A 27,987-nucleotide genomic window follows, 5' to 3' on the forward strand; every position below is an offset into this window, starting at 1 on the left:
CATATGTTCAGTAGAGGTACATTTTATTTCCTGAAACATTATTTTTAAATATCTGTATTTGGATGATATATGGAGGGCTATCTGTAGTAGCTTTATTTTATAGATGAGAAAATAAGTACAGAATACGTAAGTTGCTTGCCAGGATTACCCCAGATATTAAGTATCCTGAATTTGAACTTAGATCTGCCTGGTCATAAGGCTTATGTTCTTTCTCTACCGAATGCCATTCTTCGTCTATATTGTCCCCACAGAAGCAGATCTTGCTTAGAAACACTAGCTGGTCATGTGTGGGCAGGGCATTCGTGATTTATTTACTATTATCTATTTATAGCCAGGGAGTGGGGAGAGGAATGTAAGTTAGACAAGTGGGGTGAGAAGAGGAACGTGTGTATTGGATTGAGTATAGGAAGAAAAGGGGTTATCCTGAGCTCAAACATGACCTAGGGTTCAATTTGATGCATATGTTCTTGGCCATGGTTCTGGATGGTCTCTGGAACAACATTGACAAGCAGTGTCCAATCCAGCGGTGCCATTCAGAATTGGAATCCCTTCAACATTACTTTACACCTACACATGCATAAACACATACACATATGCCATAAATATGAAGACAAATTCTTAAAAAAAATAGCATGCCAGACATATACCACTAAGTCATGAGCTGCTTATAAGATGGAAGTCTACCTCTTGGTTCTAGTAGTGTTTCTCCTACTTGCTGGATAATTGCAACTTCCTTTTAAAAGAGGCAGCACTGATTTGGGTGCATAAAGTAGGGAAGTTTGTCAAAAACAGCAAAGGGAAGAAAAGAAAGAGAAAAGGAAAGGAAAACCCAGCGTCAGTTTATACTTTTTATTAAAACTTTAAGAGGCCGGGCGGTGGTGGCATTGGCCTTTAATCCCAGCATTTGGGAAGCAAAGGCAAGCAGAGCTTTATGAGTTCGAGGCCAGCCTGGTGTACAGAGCGAGTTCCAGGGCAGGCTGCAAAACTACACAGAGAAACCCTGTCCTGAAAAAAACAAAAAAAAGTAATTGTGTAGAAAGAAATATTTAGTCATATAAAATTTCCTTAATTTTCTTTCAGTGAGCAAGACTAATAAGAAATTAAAGCAATAAAACAAGCCTGACTTACAAAACCATTTAATCCCAGAGGGAATGTGACCCAGATCAGGGAGGGGCAGAGCTCAGGAATGTGTTGCCACGTTCTGTTCATTCCAGAACTTCCTAGGCCTCACCTGCACCTGAGTGATGACCAAAGCATGTTTTGCTTTGGTCACTTCATCCTGATGGCTGCGCACTCACAAGAATGACAGCTAGGCTGAGCATGCAATTCCTAAGATCATCTCGTTTGCACACGCTTGGGAATTCAGAGAGTTGACAGGGCCAAGAGAAGTTCCTGTTCCTTTCAAGCCAAGTGTGTAATAATATCAGTACCCTCCAGGAATTGGAGGCAATAATGCTGATCACATACTTCATAAGGAATACACCAATGATTACAGTTAGCTTGAATGCTCAGGAACAATAGGAGGTTTACAAAGACATACTTTCAGCAAACAAATTAATTATAACACATCTCTCTTGTAATACAGTTGGGTCATGCTTTTGAAATCCTCTAAAATTTTTGACTGAAAGATGTCATGAACGTCTCAAGAATAATTATCATTATAAAGGTTTTTATTTTATATCATGTGGGACCAAAATACTATAAAGGAAGACTAATTCTTGAATCATAGATGTAGTCCTTCATTAAATCTATCACAAAACTGCTTTAGGAGAGCATTGGCAGTCACCTCTGTACTAATTCCGACTACTGTGACCCTAGGGAAACTTTGGTCAAGCTCTGGAAAACCTGGGCTGGTAACATAGTGTGGCAGGCAAGAACAGACCACTTTAAATTATCCTTGGTATTATTTGGAAGGCAAGAAGCAAGCATGCTCGTGGAAACAGGCCTGGTGCCTTGTAACATCCACCCTATAATATAACGCTGTGTTTCTCAGCTCTTTTCCTCACTCCTGTCGTCTTCCATCTCTAAATGATGTTCCTCACCACAACTGAGAGCCAAGGCGTAACTGCAGAGGAGGCATCAGAAGGACAGAGCCAATCTGCTGGATGTATGAAAATTGTGCCTTGGATGCCCCTCCCTTAATTATCATAATATCCCTAGTTCTTTTGTTTTGTTTCTTTGAAACAGGATCTTACTATATAGCCCTGTCTGGCCTGGAACTTATCATGTAGAGACCAGGCTGGCCTCATACCTACAGAAACTGACTTATTTCTGCCTCACCACACCCAACAAGACCTCAGGTTCTAATAGAAATTAGTTACCTTCTGGCAATCTTTACCTCATTATCTACCTGGAAGTATTTATGTTGTCTCAGTGGAGTTTCTCCAGCTCCCTGAATGTCAATTACTTATTTTCAATATCACAGGACGTTTTCAGAGACGGTTATTTCTTTTATCACCTTTTTTTTTCTTTCTGTTTTCTTCTGAAAGCTTTCGAGATTGCATCGGAGTCCCTGGCTTGGGAAGCAGAGAACTTAACACGGAGATGCCCATTAACAGACCTTGGTTGATTTTAAGGCAAACAGTACTGGAGAGGCCCAGGGCACACCTAATTCAGGGTGAGCGCCCGGATCTGTGAGCTCGTGTTGCTTCAGCATCTCGTCGTGTGTTTGTGGGGAGCCTGCTTTTGGCTCCTCCCCTGCCCGGTCCACACTACCTTTCGCCTCCGCTTTTGCGTAACTATATTAATAGAAGGGAACACTCCACATCCTGGCGCTCAGGCCCCAGAGACAGGCTGGCTGTGGCTTGGCAGGTGGGCTTGTAGCAAGGAGATGGGTGGGGGGGTGGGCGGAGCCGCTCCGGAGTGGCGTTCCAAGTAGCCAATGGCAGGACTCGGCAGGGGCGGGCTGGCGGCCCTGTGACCGTTCAGCCAATGGAAGACGAGCAACTCCTGGAGCGACCTGGTGACGTGAGGAGCGTTCCATTCCGCCAGCGGTGGGCGGTTGCCACAGCTGGTTTAGGGCCCCGACCATTGGGGCCCCCTGTCAGGAGGAGGCACCCTCCCTGTCAGGGAGAAGTCGCTAGCACCTTTGGCGGCTGACGCGATCCCCAGGGACAGGGCACTTTCTGTCCTCAGTTGCCGGCCGAGTTCGGTCTTTCTCATTCAGGTAAGCAGGGGTGGGGGTGGGGGGGTCTCCGGGGCTCGGCTGTCTGGAGGGCTGCATCCCACTTCAGCTCCGCTGGCACCCGGGGACGTTGGCACCGCCCTGCTCAGCTCGCCAGCTGCCAAGCCCCTGGCCCGGGGTGACTACACGTGGCGGGGCGTGTGTGAGTGTGTACGAGCTTGTGGACGCGTGTGCGTGTGGATGTGGCGCGCGTCCCAGTCAGCCTGGGGCGGTGGTCGGCTGCGTGGCGGAGGAGGCAGGGCGGGCCTCCTGAGAGGCCGAGCCCGCTGCTGCACTGCCCTGGCTTCTTGCACTCGGGCTGCTGAAGCCGGTCGCTGCTTCCCGATGGATTTTCATTTTCCTCCTCCTCCCAGGTTGGGCTCCCTTTCCTAGTCTGTGTTCTCCTGCTGGGTCAGTTTCTGAGGAAGAGATTGTTTTCCAGGTTAGTTTTTACACAAAGGAAGTGATCTTTGCACCTCTGGGGGCCCCCTCCCCTTTCCCAGCGCCTTCCACCTTTCCAAACCTCGCAGCTCAGCTTTTAGTCCTCTTTTGGACCTTTGCCCTCTTCTAGCTCCAGAATGATCTCTGGCTGGTTGTTTCTTGCTCATCAGGCTGCAGGCTTCCGACTCATTCTTGCCAGCATGGGGCATGTGGTGCCAGTAAATAGAGGACACAGCCCCACACCTGAGAGGAAGAGAAGGGGGTGACAGTGAGTGGGAAGGCTAGGCCTGGAAATCCAGGATGCTGAATTGAGCTGGTATTGGTGAAATGTCCCAAAAAGCCCCCAAGGGACTTACCTTAGCCACTGCCACCGCCCTCAGGCACCCCTCACCCCATCGCCAGTTACCAATCATCCCGGAATCTCTCCTGGTAAAGAAAGCCCTTTATCTACAGGGTGATGTGGTTTATCAAGAGTCCCACAAACGTGGGGCTAGACCAGCAAGACTGTTTCATTTTCGGACTCGGGAAGTTGCAAAAGGTTTGATTAGGGGAAATCTGGTTCGGGTAAATACAGTGTGTGTGTTCTGTACAGAATGCTCAGAACATCTTACCCCAGCCACAGGATTACTTGTTCCCTCCTGGAATGGATATTTTGAATGACTAACGGAAGAAAGAAGGTGAAGGACTGGAGGAGGGATGGGAAGGGCTACTTAGGGACAGACTGCAACAAGAATAACAAAAACCTACTACTGTTATTATAGGTGTCTTAATGAAGACTAAATAATATAGGGGTGTAGTGGAAAGTACCAGGACTGGAAGTCAGTGCGCATGCTTTTCTTGTCTCAGTTTTGTTGCTGCGTGACCCTGAATATGTTATTTCATCTCATTGGTCCTCAGTTTACTTCTTTGTAAAATATAGTAATTAGGATGGACACAAAGAATTCCTGCTTCCTTCCAAGTCTCAGGATTAACCAAATCATCAGTATTACTTTGGAAACGGGATTTATTATTTAAATATACTAGTCTCCTCCCCTTTTGGAGAACTGTTGTGTTTGTTTTCCTCTTTAGAGAACAAACACAGATTAGAAATAAAAACTTCAGACCTCCCCGTTTCCACTCCTTCAGGCAGTGCTCATCTTTCTGTCTATGGTAATGAGGGTTCAGTTGCATTTTGTTATTCTTGTCTCACCTTCCCCCCTTTTCTTATTTTAGGGCTCTTGATAATGTTTGACCCAGTGGCAACAATAGTAGACGCCGTGATTTCAAAGCTGGGCTCAGCCTCTGTTTCTGCTCTCCTGTAGTCACAAAGCCCGTTTGGACCAGGATCTCCAGTCATGTCTGTGATGGTGGTAAGAAAGAAGGTGACACGGAAATGGGAGAAACTCCCAGGCAGGAACACCTTCTGCTGTGATGGCCGCGTCATGATGGCCCGGCAAAAGGGCATCTTCTACTTGACCCTCTTCCTCATCCTGGGGACATGTACACTCTTCTTTGCCTTCGAGTGAGTTTTCATTTACTACGGTTGTCCGATGATGGTTAATCTGGGTCCAAGGAATGAAATTGTCTTTCCTGGGTGGCTCTTGCATGATTTCACTCTTCTCGTGAACAGTGTCTATAGGCTGTGTCTATTGAATTCACTGCTTTGTGGTTATAGTAGAATACATACTCCCTAAAAAGACCAGGGACTTTAATGTCAACTTCATAGCACTGGTGGGGATAACCCCTGACAAACAAGGGGTTTGTCTTAATTATTTACCTTCTTTCATTGACAGTAACTTAGTAACAAATTATTTCTTCTCTACCCCTCCCAGGTCTGGGAGTAGCCCCCATTGTTATAACACCTCCCAACAATATCCACTTAATCTGCTATTTTGGATCCTATTTCTATAAGGCCTACTTCTTACTTAGCTGTTAAATTGAAAAACTGAACTGAAGATTGGTTCCAGCATCAGCTGTACCACAAAGAAGCTGTGGGAATGCCATATAGGTGCTTTTGAAGCGTGGTTGTTCTCCCCCCCCCCAAATCACTCAGTATTAAAAAAAATAAATATTCTATGTCGGCCTACTGTTAGCCTTGGAATTATTTTTTTCTGTGATGTGACACCCAGTGCCAGAGACGCTGTTCGTTCTGTGTATAGGTCACTGCTTCAGGGAGGTGGCCAGTTGGGAGTCTCATGCACTGTGGCATGACAACTGGGTATGCTGAGAATGAGTCTCCACTAGGGATGGGAGCAGTGTTAATTGTTTTGGGATTACTGTGTTAAGGAGGACCTTGAGGAAACAAGAGGTGTACACGTGTCTACCGAGGCCACACCTACTATGAGCCTGCCGTGGCTTGTGTTCATGGGTGACCTGGAAATAAGAGTTCCCATGCTGGGGTGTGGCTGGAAGGTGCCAAGGGGGCTCCTTGGCCAAACTGAGTAAGTCATTAAATGAGCTCCAGATCATTGAGACTCACTTTTGTCTTTCTCTAAGGGCTAGAGGCTTTCACTGTGCATCTCAGAGTGACTGGGGGGCAACTTTGCTAGACTTTTGATGATTGCATCTGGCTTAAGTAACAGCAGTGGGAAGAGTGTTATGATGTTCTATAACAGGGCTGGTAAAATAAGATCAAATGAACTCTTAGTTAAAAGTCCTTTTGTTGTTATTGCCACTGACTTGATGGAGGTTTTCCATGAAGTTAGACAGGCTGCTGAAGGCTTGTTACCTGCTTTCCATTCTGAGTTTTACAACTCAGTGTGTGTGTGTGTGTGTGTGTGTGTGTGTGTGTGTGTGTGTGTATACATCACCATGTGCTTATGTGGGTTACAAGTGAGCATGTGCATCCAGGAGGGTTATACATAGCACAAAACAGTTTGTTTTCCTTCAGCTCACTCTTCTTTCTACATTTTTCTTGCTTCGTTCCTGCTTGTCTTCTTGATGGAAGTACAACGTCGAATCCTGCTCCCTCTCTCTTCTTTTGGTCCCCCCCCCACCTCTGCACTTAGATGTTTATGATTGGAATCTTTCACGACAGAGATGAAACTTATTTTCAGGCTCTGAGTGACTTGGTAGTTCTGGGTTCAGGAAACCTGTGGTTTGGTCAGAGAAACATGGAATTTAGAACTGTGGCTTTTGGGCCTGTTTTTGTACCTGGAAGGCTTAAAGAGACTGTGCCTTGGATCTGTTCCACTTAGGCCCCTGAAGGCCTCTGAAGAAAACTGCCCATGGGATGAAGCTTCTAATTAGCTAAATTACTGTTCAACAGAAGCTTGATAAGTTTTCTTCTAAGACAACTCCCATTTAAAAGTTATTTCTTGGGGTTTTTCTGTAGACACGAAGTTTTGTAAAACTGTCCCGAGTTTCAGCTGTCTGTTTGAAAGAGTAAATAAATATTTCAAAAGTAAAGACTGGGGGGAGGGAGGAGAGAAGGAAGTAAATGTGTTAGCTTAGTGGAATGGGGAAGTGTAAATCTGACCGAAGAAAAGAGGACTCCCGTGATGAATGCTTTTAGGTGATGAATTCTTTTAATAAGGTAGAATCTGATGTGTGTGTGTGTGTGTGTGTGTGTGCGCGCACGCGTGTGCACGTGCGTGCATGTGCGTGCATGCATGTGCATGTGTCTGTTTGGCATATGCAGGCACATCGATAATCAAAGTGGTGGCTACTTTGTACCTATCTAATGGTAGGCTGTGCAAGGTACAGCAACATAAGAACGAGGAATTGACTTTTTTTTTGGTAGACTAGTCTATAATTTACTCTCAGGCAAATAGTGGAGGGTAGTAGGGTTTGGAAGCCAGAGTTGGGGCCCTAATGTTAGTATTAAAATGTGATAAGACCCAAGGAAAGCAGATCTAGTCTCTAATTTTAGGCAGCTGATGATGACATTTGACATTACACTCGATTTTAACCAAAACACCAAGAAGTGATAGGAGAGCATATTTGAATTCACAGATTGCTTCCTGTTGTCATTCTTAAATTATCTGTGAGTCTAGATTCCCTATTCTCTAACTGTCACACTTTTGCCACCCAGGAAGATAGTTCAAATCTTGATACACATCTGGATGTGCTTTTTATCAACCAGGTCCTGTTGGCAGCAGGTGCTTAGGAACAGGTGTGAGCAGACTTATGACTGTGTTTGGCCTAGCTGTGGGCCAGCCAGATGGTTTGAGCATTCTGGTCAGTCATGTGGGTGCCCCTTCATGAAAAAATGTGCCTTGTTGGTACTAGTGCCAGCCTTGCACTTTGAGATTTTGCTTTTCCAAATCTTGAGTGTTCAAAAGAGAGATGTGTAGTTTTCAGTGAACAGGTTACATGTTGGATACCTAAAGCAACCTGAGAGCAGTTAGCACCAAATTGTGAGAAGTATTTCTGAAGAAGTGAGGTGGCCATCCCTTAAGGTTGCTGTCACAGATTGGAAATTCTGTGTGAAGTGGTAGATCTGTTGGAATTCTGCATGACTGAGTCTGAAAGGATGTGAGGGTGCATACGGGGGCGTATAGATTACCAATCGGTAGTTGTATTTGTGGGAAGCATATATACATTTAAAAGTGGAGTGAAAATTGTAAAAATGCATAAAGACAAAGGATGTTCTGATTAATTCGGGGGCGAGGTATTTAGGAAATGTGCTTGTGGATGCCAGTTTTAGCTTTCAGCACAAGGAACAATATTGAAGCCCTTCTGCTCAAACCCTGTCCAGCTTCCACCAGAACATTACAGCAGAGTGACATTGATAACCTGCGAGCTGTCCAGCTACTGAAAAGCTTTGGTGATTAGGTGGTTTAAATCAACTTCCTGATGAAGTGTAGACCTGGGAAAAGGATCAAACACACTGTCCTCTGAAATGAACTTTATAAACGTTCTCTTTTAACTGTCTGACTGGTTTTCTAGTGGGGTCAAAGTCTCCAGACTTTTTATGTGGCAAGAAAGACTGTATGACTCTTGACCCCTACATAGTAGTGCCTTGCTGCTGTGATTGGTGCTGATGCTCTCTGTGTGCTGGATGTGGAAGAAATTGAATAAAGGTGCTGTCAGACCTTTTTTTTTTGTCAGGCTGGTCCCCATGGGTACCATCGGTGTGCATATTAGAAGAGAAGTCACTGAATCAGATAAACTAGAAAAGAGATTTATATTATTGCTTAGTAATTAATCTCAGTTCTCCTAGCACACCCAGATTTTCCTCCCTCCTCTTTCAAGTTCCTTTAACTGTACATTTGCTCATTGTACAATAATGTGACATGTCTTACATTTCTGAGTTTTTTCTTTGATTTTCTGTGTGTGATGGGATCTCAGGTAGCTCAAGACAGCCTTGAATTTCCCCTTTGGCTAAGGAGGACCTTGAGTTCCTGATCCTCCTGCTTCTAGGAGTGCTGGGATTAGAGGTCTGTGCTGCCACACCCAGCCTGGCTGTTTTTCTCTTTCTATTATGCTTGCACTCTTCCTGTGTCTGCAGAGCTTCAAGCTCTTTCAGGCTCAGGTGTTATCTCCTGTGCCTGTAACCCCTGTGGTGATTTACACTGGAGTAGGTGGTCAGTAAATGTTGCCAGGAGAATTTCTGGAAGCTTTTAAAATTCCAGTCTTGACTCAGAATCATAGCATGGTAGAGTTATAAAGAGCTCTAGAGACTCTCTCCAATCCTTTTTGTGGTTCAGGAAATCAGGCCCACAGAAGTAAGCTAATTCAAGCTCTGTTGACTGCTTTTCTTTTGGCTATGCAATTCTGAAGACATTCAAATTATTAAAGTATGATGCCAAATGCTAAATCTCCTAAGCTCATGCTCCTAGGAAACCAAGGAGTATTTTGTAGAAAACTGACAACATTTTGGCACGGCATCCTTGCAGGAGCATAGTGGCCTATCACTAAGTGAGCACTTAAAATGTAAGATGTTTTGTGAGTTCATAAAGGATTACTGTCTCTGTTTCCACTCCTTGGTCTGGATTCCAGTATGAAAATTGCTGGGAGAAAGTGTGCTCCTTACCTAGACACTCTGTGGGTACTCATGACTCAGTAGAAAAAGCAGATCTGGCAACAGTTAACCAGGTTTAAGGAAATACAGCATCACAGAAACCAAAGTCCCAGCTTGACATGGTAGAAATCTACTGTCTATCCTGAAGAGCATTCTTCACCGAGACTGAGATGAGGTAAAGGTAACTATCATGACTTCTGATCGAGAGAGTGTTCCTCTGCGAGTTGCTCTGGGAAGGTCAGTCTTGTACTTTACGTGGGTTAGAGCTGTTTTGTACTTGAGCAACCAAATGGAAGTTTTGGAACACTATAATGGCCATTGACCTCTTTGATATCAGTCTACTACAGTTCTTAGCTAAACTTAACTTTTTCCTTTTTTGAGATGAGGTCTCATGCAGCCTTGGTTAGCTTCAAATGTACTACATAGCTGAGGATGACTTTGAACTCTTGATCCTCCTTTCTCTCTCTTGAGTGCTAAGATTGCAGGCAGGTGCCACCATATCTGGTTTTATGTGGTGCTGAGGATGGAACATCAGGCAGGATAGCAACCGAGCTACATCCCTAGGTGTAGCTCTGATAATGCATGTTCCTTGAAGATGAGTCTCCCAAACTATTTTATTTCCTTTAATAATTCCCAGTGGTTCTGTCATCCAGGATTCCTTTGTATGGCTTATTCTCTTCACCATCTTTTGTGATAATGGCATTACTTACTGTCAATCTGTTTTGAAAATATTTTTTAAAATTTCACCTAGATGAATATTGTTTTTTCTATACTACCCAAGGCCTCACAAGTGTTCTATTTAGCTGCACTCCTACCCCCCAAGAGGATTATAGTCTTTCTTTTCTTGAGATGGAAATTTCTTTATGTTCAAATGACTTTGAACCCATGTGAGCCTCCTACTTCAGCTTCCCAATTATATGAAACCAGAGCCAAGAATGAGAGCGAGTCATTTGTTTGTATGTTTGTTTGTTTTAGAAAGGCTCTACTTAGCCCAGCCTGGCCTGAATCTTTCTAGGTAGCCCACACTGACCTTTCATCTGTGATCCATCTTGTCCCAGTCTCCTGAGTGCTAGGATAGTGGGGCTTGAGCCACCGTGCCATTTTAGAATGAATCTTAATTAAGTCTGCAATTCTCTATATTGGAAAAGGTGAGCACAAAGAACTAAAATGTTCCTGGCAATCTGACATGAGTTAAGATGCTCACTCAAGGAGAGAAGAGACCTCAGAAGTGTTCTTCCTCAGAGATGTCAGAGCTAGTATTGTTTAAGAATGAACAAAGGAGGCACCTTGTGTCTCTTGCCAAATCAGGAAGCTAGGTAATTCAGTATAATTAGTGGGATGGTTCTGAGATGGAGCAATGAGAAGGCAGGAGCCTTGAGACGATGATTAGATAAGGCTAGTTAATGGAAAGCCTTGGAATACTGGTCTGTGGACTTTGGGACTATACACACACACACACACACACACACACACACACACACACACACACACACACACACACAGTTGGCAGCAGTACCAAGCTCTTAAGCAGGGGTATACTATGATTGAAGTTTAAAAATTGTCATTACAACTAACATTTGGCCATTTCTGAGTAGATTTTGTATCTACAGGTACAGATTATGTATCTCCTCAAAAAGAATTTTTACCACCACAGAATAGAAAACGCCCATTTGATTAATGTTCTCCATTTCTACTGAAGCAAATGAGGGTTATGCATTTTCCTCTGACCTTTATGTAGCAAAATGTCTGGAGGTTAATTTTCAATTAAGTTTTTAGTGTTGAAGAGGATGTCCTCCCTTTCAGTACTCTGAGTGTAGCTATGATAACCTTGAAAATGTGTTCTGGGTGCTAATTCTACATGATTATTTTGCTCTAGAGGTAGTTCTTGCTAGTCTGTTTAGGCTGCCATTACAAACTATTATAGACTATGCTTTCTCAACGATGGAAATCTGTCTTCCAATTCTAGAGGCTAGAGGGCTTTAGGTGAAAGTACTGGCAGAATTGGGGTCTGGTGAGGACCTATTTCATAGCTTGGACATGGCTGTCCTCTTGTCATTTTCTCATATCATAGAAAGGCAAAGGAGGTCTTGTTAATATGAGTCATTAATCTCATTCATGTAGATGGAGACTTAGGTGACATAATCTTTTACCAAGGACTCTGCAGATACTATTGAATCAGGGGCTGGGATTTCAACATGAATTTTGTGGAAACAGAAACATTTAATGTATGCCAGTAAGTAGTAAATAAGGAGACAACTATCCACCTATATCTGGGAGGAAGTAAAATGAAGTGTTATTTCTATCATGGTGGATCAAAGTGCATCACTGGGCTCAGATCCTTAGGCCTTGCTTGCTGTTAAAAGCACAGCTCTTCTTTAACAGCTGCTATTGGAACAGTTTCAACAGCCACCAGCTCCCCAAGAGAGCTCTTTCCTGACCACTTACAGTCCAGAGAGTCTGAATCACCATTCTAACACTTGATTATTGGTCTCATCTTATGCTTTAGCTGTTTCATATGTTAGTTATGTTTTCCCCAACAAAATTAGCTCCCATTTTTCTTGTTCTTCAGTTGTTAGACCAATAAATACTTGTTGGCTTATTGATTGTACTGATAAAAGAACAAACAAAGCATTAAAAATGTAGGAAGAAAGCTATTAGGGACTTAGAGACAGAATGTTATATAGAACAATCCAAGATTGCAGTCTGTGAGGCAGAGCCCTAACATAGAATCTATTTGGTCTCTTACCAGCTCCACTCATGAATCTATTTTGAGATTTTTTTCAAGTGAATTGAAGTCTGTGCCATTACTATCATTCCTCTGATGAGCTAGCATGCTGGGGGTGGGGCATGGGACATGATGCACTAGCCTAGCCTGGCACTGCTGGATACTGCTGGTCAGTACCAGCATGTGGCTCATGGGAACATATGGGAATCCAGTATTCTAGCCCAGCTATGGAAACCGGAGGTCAGTCAAGGAGCTGGGAGAGGATATTTGAAAATGATAATGCCCTTTCAGGTATCAGAAATGAATGCTTAGTGGGCACATGGCTTATTTATAAAGTAAGAATGGGAACTTCTAACCGCTGGAAGGAGGAAGGCCTCCTGGTACTTGGAAGACAAAAGGGACTTCTGTTTCTATGAGAGTGTGGATATCTTTATTCCAATAAATGATAGAGATGGAAAATAGAGGGAGTTTAATTAGCTTTTGTTTATTGATGACACATCAAGTATTTCTTTAAGACAAATTAGTGAAGTGTGAGGTTACCTTGACTTTGGGGAATTACTACTAAATTTTCATGGAGCTTATTCCTGTCAAAGAGAGTGCCAGCTTACTGCAGCCATGGAACTAAAATAAGGTTAAAATGTTTGTAAAGTGGCAAGTACAAACTCTGTTTATAGTGAACAACATATTTTGATGCATGTGTATGTTGTAGGATGGTTAAAATGAATCTCCTTAACATATATAGTATTTCATAGACATATTTTTTGTGTAGAGATAGTAAAATCTATTTTCAACCATTTTTATTATTGTTACTAACTATAGTCACTATTATGTGTGGTGGGTCTCTTAAATCTATTCTTCCTTTCTGAAATTATGTGACCTCTGACCAACCTCTTCACATTGAGGGAGTTTTGTTTTGTTTTTTTAAAAAAGCACACATGTTTCTCTGTATTGCCAAGGTGGTCTTGAAATCATGAACTCAAACAGTCCTCCTGGTTCAGCCTCTTGAGTAACTGGGACTACAGGCATATGCCACCATTCCTTACTTAGGATGCTGTTTTTACTTAAACATGTTTATTTAGAAGTGAGATAACATAGGTTGTAGTTCACAATAGTCTTAGTTTTGACATATTCTCTTACTTGGAGTAGAAAGGCCTGCTGGTCCCCCATTTCCCTTTCTAACCACGCCCACTTACTAGGGACAACTGACTGCCAGTAGCCTCATCTCTGGAAGAGAATAATACAATGAGCTTGTTGTGTGCTTGTTGACATACAGAATGGATTGTTTTAGCAGGTGCAGAAGATAGTCTGTATGGAGACTACAGAGACCTTTATCCTTGATGGAGTAGTAGAATTCAAATCGAAGTTGTCTTTTGTCTAGTCTACAGCAGGAGTTGAAATTGGGCTTAGTTAAGCATTGGTCCTTCTTTGCAGGGGCCAGCATTGATTTGATTTTTTTAATTTGGTGGTTGTTTTACTAGCTCCATGTCTTTTTTCTTAAATAAAAAGAAATAGGGTTGGTGAGACAGCTCAGTGATTAAAATTGCTTGCTGCTCTTGAAGAAGACCTGGGATGGTTCCCAGCATCTATATGGTGGCTCATAACCATCTATAACTCTGGTTCCAGAGATCCAACACCCTCTTTTGACCTCTAAGGGCACACCAAGCATGCACATAGTGTGTATACCTACATGCATACAAAACACACATACACATGAAATACAAATAAATAAATCTTAAAAAAGAAGCAACCTCATTTTTCCCTGCTCTGTCTGTTTAGTATGACATAACCAATTAGAGGGCTCTTCCCTGGGGTGGGAGATTTTTTCTCCTGCTCTTAGCATTCCTCAGTTGCCTGTAGCTCTTTGTTTATGGGTGGGTCCCCATGCGATTTCCCTCTTCCGTGTTGACTGGAGACTATACTCAGGGCAGTTATTCCTGGAGACATTGCTTCTTTGTTTTGAAGAGTGATCTTATAGATGATCAACGACTTGGAAGATAGTTGTTTTCTGTTAGTGTAGTGGTTGTGGTTGGCTTGCTCATGAAACATGGCTTCATGATTCCTCTGTGTCATTTGGGTCTCTGGCAAGTGGGGGTGACTTTTGTTTTTGAATTTACTTTTTGATTATGTGTTCCTGCAAAGGGAGGAATGGAAAAGAAATTAATTTACAAACTAGTAATAGTCATGGCCCTTAGTTGCCCTGAACCCATTTGCTAGGTTCTTGACATGTTCCCCCAATGCCCTTTTGACTTTTCAAAGAAGGAAGTAAATTGTTAAAAGGAAAGCTAAGACCACAAATTATGTTTTAAAAAGAACAAAAGGCCACTGAAATCATTTTGCAGGTTCAGTACATATGCTCACTTTCATTATAAATACTACTTAGCCTAATTTAACAGTGTGTTCACACCCCCACCCGGTGTACTTGTATTGTGGAGGGGAGGCAGGGGAACATCCCATGGGAGTTGTTCTGCAACTAGAGCAAACATACAGCCTGGAGTTAAAACATTTGCCCTGAATAGACTGTGGCTTGCTTACTCTCCATGCTGATGAAGTAAGCTTTTTCCTCAGTGTACTTTCTCTGCTATTCTTCTGCTCCTTGCTCATCTACTTATAGTCTGCTTCCAGTGAGGATCTCTATTTTCAAGGAGAAATGTGCCTCAGGAGGAGATGGCTAAAAATAGGTCAGTGATAATGCTCATCACATACTCTCATTCATTCGGTTTGAAAGTCAGGTCAGATCAACAAGTATTTATTGATAGCGTCTTTGTTCCTTTACTTGAATGAAGATCTATCAAATATACAGTCGGATGCTAATGCTAATAGAGGTCATTTATTCAGGGTTTATATACATCAAGTACACTTCTTGAACTTTTCATAATAGTGCATTGGGTCTACACAGTGACCCCATGAAATACTACTACTATCCCCATTTTACAAATGAGGAAACTGGTAGTAGCTCTCACCCAGTTGGGAGTTGGTAGAACCAGAATTTGAACCCAAGGTCCTATGAGACCAGTTTTTTATTCTTAAGAAGTCAAGTTGAGGGATGTAAAATCAACATACTGATAACGAGCTAGTAAATAATGTAGGGCTTTCACAGTGAAGCTGCTGGCAGGAGGGAAGGGAAAATGCTGCTTCGCATAGGCCTTTAGGAGGAGACAAGACGTCTTTAAGTCCCAAATTCTTCATCTATCAATAAATATAAAGGGTCCTACCTTGTAGCTTTGGTGTGAGAATTGGATGAAACAAGGTATTTTAAAAGTAGTTAGCACAGTGCCTGGTATATGGTAAGTTGTAGTTGCATTGATGACAGTGATGTTTCTAGGACCTGAAAGATGAGTTCATTTGGGATATGGAGAGGAAAAGGTGCATTATGAGGAAAGACAGAAATGGACATTGTGTTGGAAAGTGGCGCTAGGGACTTTTCTTATTCCATTGCTGATGATCGTTCATCACCTACTAGCTGAGCTATTTGAGGAGACAAAAGGAATGGATATTGCAGAGTCAATCAGCAGCCTGGAAGCTTTTCACTGGTCTTAAAGCATGCTGAGATACCCTCTGTGTGCCACTATGAGCCTGCTTCCTGATTGATCCTATTTTTTCTCCTCCTCATCAAACTCAGTCCTAATGCCAGATAAAGGGATAAGAAAAGGTCTGTATATTCCCAGAGCAAAAGTACCCTATGTTGTTTACAAATCCAGGCTCTTACCGCTCTGTCCCTAGCAAGCATCAGCCTTTCTTGAGATAGACAAAATGTTCCTAGAGTCCTGATAAGAGGCATGAGTTATAAGAGGTATGGGTTATCTTAGGCATAAGGGAGTTCCCTTGAGATTGCTTTTATATGCCATAGGTGACCCCAATCTATTAAGTATGTATTGAGGTTACATTGTATTTAGAATCACATCTTAAGTGTTTGGAATATCCAGAGGAAGTAAATAACATAGTCTTTGCCCTGGAGATCTGCTGTTCTTGTTGTGGAGACCAGATTGATACAGTTGCAATAACTGGATATATATATATATATATAAAATTAAATGTTAAATTGATTCCTTTCTTCAGGTGTCGCTACCTGGCTGTTCAGCTGTCTCCTGCCATTCCTGTGTTTGCTGCCATGCTCTTTCTTTTCTCTATGGCCACATTGTTGAGGACCAGTTTCAGTGACCCTGGAGTGATTCCTCGAGCACTACCAGATGAAGCAGCTTTCATAGAAATGGAAATAGGTGAGTCTTGTAACCAGTTGGCAAGTTGTTATATAGTGGGTGGCCCCGTTGGATAGGGGAGTGGGATCATCATAGTCACAGATTCAGACTACTATCCCAGCTTTTCCTGTCTGAGATCCTAAATGACCACCTATGAATTCAGTAAGATGGCTACAGTAAGCCTGTAAAGCTACATGCTTTCTTTTTCCGCATGTTGGGTTGCGTTGAAGAAAGGGTTTGTTGACTGAATTGTTGCCAAGAGAGTGTCTTTTCCATTTTTGGAGGAGGCCATCCCATCAGACATCTGCTTGTTGAGGGAAGCTGTAAACTGTCTTTCCATAAAATGTTCTTCCTTGCATATACATACAACTTGGGATATAATTTCATAGGTCTTCTGAAGTTCACTCATGGGTCCAAGACTAAGAATTTCTGCTTCAAGGAGTCATGCAAAATGAGAAGGGACAGCCATGGTACTAGGAACTACTCAGAGGAGTAAAGAAAGAAATTTCAGGCTCAGAATTTACAGTCTGCAACTCCGAGACTGAAATGTAATACCACCAGGAGCCATGATGGCTTCGTGAATTGAAACAGAACATCCCATGGCTAGAAAGGGGATATCCTGGGAGTTCCCACTGTGAAAAGTCAATGATGCGAGTACTAGGAGCAAGCGGGAGCCCACCAGCTCAGTAGCAGTGGTTGTTTCTCAATTTTGTTTTGACAGTAGCTTGAGTCCACACGGAAACAAGATAAGAACAGATAAAGGACCCAGGACTTGTTTTGTCACTTCCTTGCCCCTGGGTTCTGGGGATCGAACCCTGTCCCCTGGGCATGCTATGCACATGCTCTACTACTGAGTTGTATACCCTGCTCTGTGACTGGGAACTTAGAATGCTGAATATCCGTGTTAGTAGAGTTCCGGTCTGTGGCTAGCCTTTAGTTCTTTGATGTTGCTCCGAAGGCTGCCATGCTTTTGTGTTTGTTTATTTGAACTGTTTCCCCCTACTTTTATAGTATATTTATTTTTGGAAAAACTCGGCCAGTTTTAGTTGAGCTAAAGAGAAAATGGTTTGCACATGTCTGAGCTGAAACTACATGGGGTGAGGTGAGGGTGAAAATAGTAAGCATAAAGTAGAGGCAAGGTTTGGTGACATAGGCAGAATCCACATGGGAATGAGGAAGTAGCTATGTAAGATTAATTCAGCTAGAGAAAAGACAGTACTCGTAAGTCCCCCTTTATCTTTATCTTGTTCTACCCCAATGTCTCTCCTGGATTCTGCCATGAACTCTGTGGCCCACACACCCTACTGTAAAGCATATGTAAATAAATATTAAAGGGGCATGCTGGCACTTACATCATCATCTTATGAATAGCTAGCCTCATCTTCTTAGGACGTGTAGCACACTGTTATTGTTTGATTTCACAGCACCTACCCCACTCTACAAAAGGGAAAATGTTCCATATGGCAAATATTTTTAGAATCAAAGTGGATTGAAAAATACTCTGTTTTTAGAATTATACTTTGTGGCAAAGGTGCAGCGAGCCCAGCACTCTCATATGCTGGGGATGGATAGGCATGCAAATTCATACAGTCTGCCTGGGAGGCAGTTTGGTAATAAGCAAAGTGGCGTTAAGTGTTTATACCCTTTGTCCTAGTAATAAAGGGCTCCTTAAGAGTTTAGTTAAGGGAAATAACAGACATTTAAAACAACCTACTATAGAAATATTTTCAGTGTATTTTTGTTTCCTTTTCCTCTTTAATATGAATTAATTTTTAATTCATATTTTAAAAAACTTTATTATTTAATATATATTTAATTCATATTAAGTACAATATTTAATTCATATTTTAAAACTTCCTTGTTTTAATACAAGGAAGTAACTTTTGGTTTACCCCTCTTTTTAAAAATTTATTTATTTTTATTTGCAGTTGTGTTTTGCCTGCATGTATGTCTGTGTGAGGGTGTCAAATCTTAGAGTTACAGACAGTTGTGAGCTGCCATGTGGGTGCTGGGAAATGAACCCAGTTTCTCTGGAAGAACAGTCAGTGTGCTCTTAACCACTCTCTCCATCTCTTCAGTCCCAGTGTACCTCCTTTTAAAAACAATTTATTTTAACCTATTTTTTTATTATTTTTATTCCATTTATTTGTTTATCTTGGGGGTGGGAACTGCATGCATCATGGTACATGCAGGTGTGTAGGTTAGAAGATAACTTTCAGGAGTGAGTTCTGTCCTTCGCTGGGAACCAAACTCAGGTCCTTAGGCTTGGCCGCAAATGTATTAGCCTGCTGAGCTGTCTTACTAGCCCCTACTCCTATTTGTTTCTGAAAGAATTTTTTAAAGATATGTTTATTTATATTTTATGTGTATGGATGTTTTGCCTGCATGTATGTAAGTGCACCATGTACATGCAGTGCCCATAGAGACGAGGATCCTCATCAGATCCCTGGAACTGGAGTTTTAAGCAGGTTTGAGCTGCCATTTTGGTGCTGGGAACTAAATCTTAGCCCTCTGCAAAAAACAGCAAATGTTCTTAACTGAGGAGCCATCTCTCCAGGCCCTTGAAATATTATTTTAATTGGCATATATGAATTCTATATGGTACTAGGTTTTGCAAGGACACTTTCATAGTAGTATATAATGTACTTTGAACATGTTCTTCACCTCTAGACGTTGTTTTTTGAGACAGGATCTCATGTAGCCCAGGCTGGTCTCTAATGTCCTGTGTAACCACCAAGTCTTTCCTCAAATTCCTGATCCTACTGCTTATACCTCCTAAGTGCTTTGATAGCAGACATGTGCTGCCATGCTGGCAGTTTTCACTATTAAAAAGGACATTATTAAAATACTCTTGCATAACCATGCTTTGTAGTTCTCTTTGAATTTTGCTAGTAGAATTACGAGGTTACAGAGCCCATGCATTTAAAGTTATGGTAGCTGCTAGTATGTTGATCACTGGTAAGAAATAAATTTGACCTTTTCAGGGTACACTGAGCATTTATTGTCTTTTTAATACTTGTTAATTATAATAGGCAGAAATAGTACTTTTGTGTTTTGGTAGTTTTTTTTTTTTGACATAGGGTCTCACTGTGTAGCCCTGGCTGGCCTGGAACTTGTTATATAGACCAAGTTGACTTTGGACTCATGATGATCTACTTGTCTCTGCCTCCTGAGTGCTGGGATTAAAGGCATGTGTCCAACATGCCAGACTATATTTTAAGTTCATTTCTCTGATTTTAGTCAAGTTAGATGCTTTATTTCATATTCTTGCCATTTTTCTTTTTTTATGTTTTTTTATTTGTAATTAACTTGCCCCACAAACACAATACCCTTGAAAAAACACCTTCTTACATGTACATCACATGTAAAAATTGTATGACATTTAGTAGACATGTGGGGGATGCTGTGTGATGTTGAAATTCTAGTCTAGTAGCACTTGTATGGGAAAGAGGAGCGTTTGCCTTTCATGGCTTCTGTAACTTTTGGAGAGGTGCTGAGACTTTGGACTCAAACAAAGGAGAGCAGTGAATTAAATTTCTTTTTACTGACTTACAGAAGCCACTAATGGTGCGGTGCCACAGGGCCAGCGACCACCTCCTCGTATTAAAAATTTCCAGATAAACAACCAGATTGTGAAACTGAAATACTGTTATACATGCAAGATCTTCCGGCCTCCCCGGGCCTCCCATTGTAGCATCTGTGACAACTGTGTGGGTGAGTAAAACCAAAGGGATGAGGGATAGGCTCAGCTGAACAAGGGGTCTCACAGTGAGTGGCCAATAGTTCTTGGGAAAATTCTATGGGAATGAGAAGGCAGATTCAGATGAGAAACAAGGTAGATTTAGATAAGAAAGAAGCTCCTACACAACAGCAACTCAGCATACTTATGGAGATCTGGTCTAAAAAAATCTCTCTGATCAATGGGAAACAATACCTGTTTGGGAAATCTCAATTTTTCTATTCGTTCCTTGTCAGGTGTGGCCCACTTTACAAAGGGGGAGAATATCGTTGTACACTAGAGGGCAGTTTTGAGGAAGGCCTACAGCATAAGTGGTCTTTGCGGTCCCACTATGTACTAAACACTGGGCTGAGTGCTTGCCCCTGGGTTGAGTGTTTGCCCTTTCTCTCATTTAGTGTTCATAGCAACCCCTAGAAATCAGTATCATCCCCATTTTATAGATGGTGACAGTGAAGTTCCTTTGGGTAAGTTTGTGTAATTGGCATGATTTTCTTATGTCTTTGCTCTTACTATATGTGTATAGATGTGCAGGATACAAGGTCTATGTATATGAGTCTTAGATATACTTCCTACTTTGTACTGAACTCTGCGGAAGATCATACACAGATAATAAAGGTGTTCATTGATAGGTATATAGGTTACGCTGCTGTTGTCACTGATGAAATTTGAACATTCTGTATGTGCTGTACCATGTCTGTGAACCTTGCTTTCTTCCTACAAGCCAGGTGTTCAGGCAAAGTTTGGGGAGATATATATTCCTTTATATGGTCCAAATTGAAATGTGGGTTAGATTCTATAAATCAAAACTAATTTTAAATGGAATACAAACAATATTTAAAGTGTGATATGAAGGTTTCATGAAGAATTCCCTCTATTTTTAAAAAGATTTATTTGTTATGTATATAGTGTTCTGCTTGCATATATCCTTGCTTGCTTGAAGAGGGTACCAGATCTAACTAGATGGTTGTGAGCCATCATATGGTTACTAGGAATGGAACTCGGGACCTCTGGAAGAGCAGCCAGTGCTCTTAACCTCTGAGCCCATTCAGCCTATCCCTTAATTTCTTAATCTCTCCGACCCATCCCTCTCTTTATTAATATTCTTAAATATAAAGAACTCATACAGTCAGGTATGATGGTGCATGCCTTTAATCCTAGCACTCAGGAGGCAGAGACAGGTGGATATCTGTGAGTTCGAGCCAAACCTGGTCTACAAAGAGAGTTCCAGGACAGCCAGGGCTATATAGAGAAGCCCTGTTTCAGCAAAAAAAAGAAAAAAAAAGAACTCATACAAGGGGTTGGAGATGGTTCAGTGGTTAATAGCCGTGGCTGCTTTTCCAGAGGACTTGAGTTCAATTCCCAGCACCCACATGATGGCATGTGTAACTTCAGTTCCGGGGGGTTTGACACCCTTTTCTGGCTTCTGTGGGTACTAGGCATGCAGACATGTATGTAGGCAAACCTATACCCAAGTAAAAAAAAAAATAGAAGAATTGTACGATTGACTTTTTGAGACAGGGTTTCTCTGTGTAGCTCTGGCTGACCTGAAACTTTCTATGTAGATCAGGCTACCCCAGAACGCACAGGGATCTGCACATCTGTTTCTCCCAGGTGTTAAAATTAAAGGCATATGCCTCTACACCAGCTTATAAGTTGATTCTTGAAAAGCACTGATGCTTTGTGAGAAAGATATAGTTCATAAAACAGAAAGTTTAATTATCTAATTAATGTAAAAACCCCTACTAATCAGAGATAAATGTTAAAACTGGATGTTTCTGAAAATTGTATTTTAATTTTTCTTGACAATTTCATAATGCATACAATGTTTCTTGACCTTCTCCAGAACCCCCAACACATGCCTCTCCCAACTTCATGCCCTCTTCATTTTATTTTTTTTAACACTTTATTTGATGTGCATTGGTGTAAAGGTGTCTGATTCTCTGGAATTGGAGTTACAGACAGTTGTGAGCTGTCATATAGGTGCTGGGAATTGAACCTGGGTCCTCAGGAAGAGCGGCTAGTCAGTGTTCTTAACCACTGAGCCATCTATCCAGCCCCCATTTTATTCTTTATAACCCATTGAGTCCAATTAGTGCTGCTTGCATGTGCATGGATATGGGGTCATTTATTATCTGACAACCACACCCCTAAAGAAAAAAACAACCCTCCATTCCCAGCAGTCATCAGTTGCTGATGGATTCTCAGCTAAAGGTGGAACCTCATGAGCCCCCCCCCCCTTCATCTGTGCTGGAATTAGCTGGCTTGATTTTGTGCAGGTAACCATAGAAGCTGTTCATGAGTACAATGGATCCTGTCATGCTCATTCAGAAATCAGCATTCCAAATCCCCCGGCTCTTGTACTCCTTCCTCTCCCTCTTCCATGAAGTTCTCTGAGCCTTAATAGGGTCAATATAAATGTCTCATTTATGACTGAATTCAACAGTCACTTATTCTCAGCATTTTGATAAGTTCTGAGTGTCTGCATTGACTCCTGCCACTGTGGCGATGGGTGGGACAGCTTCTAGAACCAAGTTGAAAGCGGCACTAAAAATATGTTAAAACATAGATCTGTATAAATTTGCATTTTTCTCAACGTTTTTATATGGCAAGTTTGCTTAAAATGAGACTATAATTCTAGGCATGATGTTAACTGCTTGAACATGACAGTTTTCTTTATACATTTCTTCTTTCTGAAAAAACATATATTGTAACCATTTAGCAAGGAGATATACTACTCTTACATTCTTATTTTTGATTAGTACATAGTTCACTGTTCTTCAAATACTACACCCCCCCCTTTAGAGGTGTTTGTGTGTGTGTTCATGTGTGTGTGGTTGCCCATGCATATGTAAGCCAGAAGAGAGCTTTGGGTGTCATTCCTCCCTTTTTTTAGAGACAGGGTCTCTCTATGGGATCTATGACTTACCAAATTAGGCTATCCTGGTTGCCCAGTGAGCCCCAGGGATATCCTTGTCTCTGCCTCTCTAGTGATGGGATTATAAGTATGTGCCACCATGTCTTATACTTTTTATATGAGTCTGGGGGTTGCCTAACTCAGGTCCCCATGCTTGCACAGAAAACACTACAACAGAGCTATCCCTCAACCCCCATTTCATTTATTTTTATTTTATCTTAGCTTTTATTTTATACTAACTTATCTTAACTTTTGCCTGTGTGTACTTCTGTGCTTCACTTGTGTGCCTGGTATTCATAGACCAGAAGAGGGTGTTGGAGCCCCTAGAACTGGAGTTACAGATAGTTATGAGATGTTATTTTAGGTGCTGGGAATTTAACTCAGGTTCTTTGGGAGAGCAGAAGGTGCTTTTAGCCACTGAGTCTTCTCTCCAGCCACCAACCCCTTTGTTAAAAAGTCAATTAAAATACTGTGCTGTGTTAAAAAATATGGATGACATAAAAATATAAATAAAACTCAATTTTAAATTTACACTCTATTTTTGCTGTATTTCCTTCTAATTCCTTTGTTTGTAAAACAAGACATGATATAATATAAAAGATTTTTAATTTCTGGGTTTTGTGGCACTGGGGGTTGAACCAGGTCCTCACACATGCTAGGCAAGTGCTTTATCACAGGTTATATCTCCTGTCTTTGTTTAGTTTTTAGTTATTGTACAAAATAATAGGTTTCATTATGCCATTTTCATCCACATGTATCATTACACTTTGCTCATATTTGCCTCAGTAATTTCTATTCAACTCTCTCTCTTTCGCGCGCGCACACACACACACACACACACACATCCATACACACGAATCTTGTTCTCATGTGAGAGAAAATACATAGCACCTGACTCTGGCTTATTTTATTTAGCATAATCATCTCTAGTTCCATCCATTTTCCTGACAACGACTTAATTTCGTTCTTCTTTACAGCTGAATAGAATTCGATTGTTAAATGTCTAGGATATCTATTCATCTGTTAATGGGCTTCTAGATTGGGGCCATTATCTTGGCTATTGTGAGTACTGCAGCAGTAAATACTGATGTGCAAGTATCTCTGTGGAGGATATATTAGATTCTTTTGGGTATATACCCAGTGGTATAGCTGACTGTTATGGTAGTTTTATTTTTTGGTTTTCTGAGGAATCTCTACACTAATTCTCTGGCTGCTCCACATATAAGAGGCTTATTTTATTTTTTTGAGTGTGTATGTGTGTGGACATGTTCGTGTGTGTGTGTGTCTGTGTGTGTTTTGGCTGTGTACACATGCGGTTAGAGGTTAAAGGTCAACATTGGATATCTTCCTCAATTGCTCTCCCCACCTCAGATTAAATTTAAATTTAATTTAATTTGTGTGTATTTGTGTTGTCTAATGTTTATTTGTGCTTATGTGCTACAGAGTGCATTTTAATGTGGTTCTCGCTTTCTCCTTTAAGTCAGCCGCATGGATTCAGCTGAGGTTGACTTATTTAAGGTTGAGAATGTTTCTGTCCTCTGAACCATCTTGATGCTGCCTTCCCAACTTATTTTCTTGAGACAGGGTCTCTCATTCTGACTATATAACTGGATCTTTGCCTGGGTTATGACTACAAAATCCTATCGACTTGATTGTTTAATCAACAGAATATGTATATTTCATGGTTTTGGAGACTGGGAAGTCTAAGACCAAGGTGACAGAAGGGTTAGTTTCTGGGAAGGCCTCTTTCTGTGGCTTGCAGATGGCTTCTTCCTTGCTGTGTCCTCACACCTTTTCTTTCTACATTCACACATTTCTAGTGTCACATCCTCTTCAGAGGGGGACATAATTCCAATTGAATTAAGACCCCACTCTATAACTACATAGTGAGATAATGTCTTACAAAATAAAAACAAAGCTGGGTGGTGGTGGCACACGCCTTTAGTCCCAGCACTCTGAAGGTAGAGACTAGCAAAAGAGTCTACAAAGTGAGTTCCAGGGCAGCCAGGGCTACACAGAGAAACCCTGTCTTGAAACAAACAAACAAACAACCCAAACTGAAAAAAGAGAACTCTCTTAGAAAATTTCTAGTAGTCTTTGGTACTTTTCTTGAGGAAGTATGTTTTTTTTATTGATTTAGAAAGATTTCTCACAAAATTAGGCATATATGTTTGTTCTCTCTAGTTTTTCCTTTTGTGTGTGTGTGTGTGTGTTTGTGTGTGTGTGTGTGTGTGTGAGAGAGAGAGAGAGAGAAAGAGAGAGAGAGAGAGAGAGAGAGAGAGAGAATGTTTTGTGTGTGTGTTTGATGTGGGTGGGGCTTGTGTGCTTGGAATGTGGAGGTCAGAGGACAACATTGTGAATTGATTCACTCCTACTTTATGTGAGCTCTGGGAGCCAACTCAGGTTGTCAGGCTTGCAAGGCAAGTGCCTTTTGCCACACAACTGTCTCACTAGTATCTTTTGCCACACAACTGTCTCACTAGTATCTTTTGCTACACAACTGTCTCACTAGTATCTTTTGCCACACAACTGTCTCACTAGTATCTTTTGCCACACAACTGTCTCACTAGTATTTTTAATGTATGGAAAGTCATTTTTTTTTAAAGTAAGGGATTTCTTTTGGTTTTATGACACAGGGTTTCTTGTTTAGTCCTCAGTGTCCTGGAGCTTGCTCTGTAGACCAGACTTGCCTTAAACTCACAGAGATCCTCCCGCCTCTCCCTCCCTAGTAAAATTTGTTTTTCTTTGTCCTCTACGTTTTGTTGGACTATTTAGGTGCTTGGAAAGTCCTATATCTAGTCTTTGTAATTATTTTGTTATCTAAATTTGTTTTTTGCCTATAACGATTAATCAATCCATCTGGAATTTATTTTATCAAATAGTGTGAAGGAAAAATAGTAACTTTATTTTCTACCAGTTAGCTTATTGTCTCACAATTATTCATGAAATCATACTTTCTTTTATAATGGTGTGCTTATTAGATGGTAAATTTCTGCATGCTCTACAGTCTATTTCTATGTTTTTTCTGTTTCATCGAGCTATTCCATGCAGTTTTTTTGGGGGAGGGGTGTTTTTCCCCCCCCCGAGACAGGGTTTCTCTGTAGCTTTGGAGCCTGTCCTAGAACTATCTCTTGAAGACCAGGCTGGCCTTGAACTCACAGAGATCCACCTGCCTCTGCCTCCCCAGTGCTGGGATTAAAGGTGTGTGCCACCATCACCCAGCCTATTCCATACAGCTTTAAGAATAGTGTATTGTAGAGTTATATTTTTAATGAATACAGGTAAAAAGATTCATACTGTTCACTTCTCAAATTTATTTTCTGAATTTAGTAAATCTACCTGCTAAGGTTTTTACTGGAAAAAGCAATGCCTCTGCCCTTAACTGACAAAATAACCCAACCATTAGACTGTTCAAAGCCTTTTTTCTTGAACTGTAAAGTGAGAAAATATTTTTTAAACCGACATCCAGTGTAGTTGTGAAGATCTGTTTAGTCAAGCTTCTCTAAGGAGACATAACTGATAGAATATATATATGAATGGCATACAGGCTATGGTCTTGTTAATTCAATAATAGCTTCCTAATGAAAAGGCCAAGAATCCAGTAAGTAGTTGTTAAGTCCATGACTCTGGGTGTCTAACAACTTCAATATAGTGCTAGACTCCAAGAGGATTCCTAGTCTTCAGTCTATGTTGGAATCTGAAGAAGTGTGTACTGATACCAGTGAAGGAATGCCTCAGCAACAGGATAGATGAACTTGCCAGCAAGAGTGAGGGTGAATAGGCAAAAAGCAAAAGCTTTCTTCTTCCGTGTCCTTTTATGTAGGCTACCATCAGAAGGTATAGCCCAGATTTAGGGAGATTCTTCCTGCCTCAAACAATATGATTAAGAAAATTCATGCCAGGCAGTGGTGGTGCACACCTTTAATATCAGCACTTGAGAGGCAGAAGTAGGTGGATCTCTGTGAGTTCGAGGCCAGCCTGGTGTACAGAGTGAGTGCCAGGACAGGATCCAAAGCTACAGAGAAACTCTTGCCTCAAAAAACAACAAAAACCAAAACCAACCAAACAAAAACAAAATAAAGAAAGAAAATTCCTCACAGATTTGTCCAGCAGCTTGAGTTTTAGTTGATTACCAAAATTGTCAAGTTGACAACAATGATAAACCATCATAAGATCAAATGAACTAGAGGTGAAAACATTTTGATAAAGTGAAGGATGTCAACTGTAGTTGTCTTCCCTTCCACTGCTGTTGAGACAGGTATGTATGTAGCTCTTTTCTGAGACAGGTAGCTCTGGCTGGCCTAGAACACACTACGTAAACTGGGTTGGCCTCAAACTCCTAGAGATCTACCTGTCTCTACCTCCCAAGTGTTGGGATTAAAGGTGTGCACCACCATGCCCAGCTCCTTGAGTTCTTTGGGTTGGGTACCATGTGGCTGGTGGGGTGGCTTCTGTTTTGAGTCTGTCATTGAATTCCCTTTCTTCCACAGAGCGCTTCGACCATCACTGCCCCTGGGTGGGAAATTGTGTTGGAAAGAGGAACTACCGCTACTTCTACCTCTTCATTCTTTCTCTCTCCCTCCTTACAATTTATGTCTTCGCCTTTAACATCGTCTATGTGGCCCTCAGTGAGTATACAGGGCAGCATCTGTCACTGGAGTGAGAGTTAGGTGGGGAAAGGCTTGAGGGGTAGCTTAGGAGAAGTTGGATTTCTGGTGGGTCCTTGTAGCTAGGAAGACACCCCAGGAGCAAACAGAAGTGAGTACTATTGTCTGTTCTTGAGTGATAACCAATCTGAGCTCACATTGGTAGATAGATACTTACTGAGTATTCTGGCCTTCTCTCTGGCTGTCTGCTGGTGAGAA

The 27,987-nt window shown here is 41.6% G+C and overlaps 1 protein-coding gene and 1 long non-coding RNA gene across 6 annotated transcripts in view; one reads left to right on the forward strand and one right to left on the reverse strand.

The window, feature by feature from the left end:
* The first annotated feature begins 2,944 nt into the window (after window positions 1-2,944).
* The window catches only part of Zdhhc9 (zDHHC palmitoyltransferase 9), a 34,576-nt gene continuing 9,533 nt past the window's right edge, over window positions 2,945-27,987 (forward strand). The window contains exons 1-5 of one of the 5 annotated variants that reach the window (XM_075957062.1): window positions 2,945-3,166; window positions 4,817-5,105; window positions 16,330-16,490; window positions 20,025-20,183; window positions 27,613-27,750. In XM_075957062.1, the coding sequence (XP_075813177.1) occupies window positions 4,939-5,105; window positions 16,330-16,490; window positions 20,025-20,183; window positions 27,613-27,750 (625 nt within the window). In that variant the 5' untranslated portion in view covers window positions 2,945-3,166; window positions 4,817-4,938. Of the gene's footprint in view, window positions 3,167-3,537; window positions 3,606-4,736; window positions 4,754-4,816; window positions 5,106-16,329; window positions 16,491-20,024; window positions 20,184-27,612; window positions 27,751-27,987 lie in introns of those variants that run through there. The other 4 variants (XM_075957064.1, XM_075957063.1, XM_075957061.1 and 1 more) reach the window with 4 other exon arrangements.
* Window positions 3,568-4,022, reverse strand: LOC142840579 (uncharacterized). Its single transcript, XR_012908939.1, has 3 exons — window positions 3,961-4,022; window positions 3,687-3,847; window positions 3,568-3,582 (listed from the first exon to the last, which is right to left on the reverse strand). It is a non-coding gene; the product is annotated as an uncharacterized LOC142840579 (long non-coding RNA).

This window comes from Microtus pennsylvanicus, chromosome X (assembly GCF_037038515.1).
Source record: "Microtus pennsylvanicus isolate mMicPen1 chromosome X, mMicPen1.hap1, whole genome shotgun sequence".
NCBI classification, from domain to species: Eukaryota; Metazoa; Chordata; class Mammalia; order Rodentia; family Cricetidae; genus Microtus; species Microtus pennsylvanicus.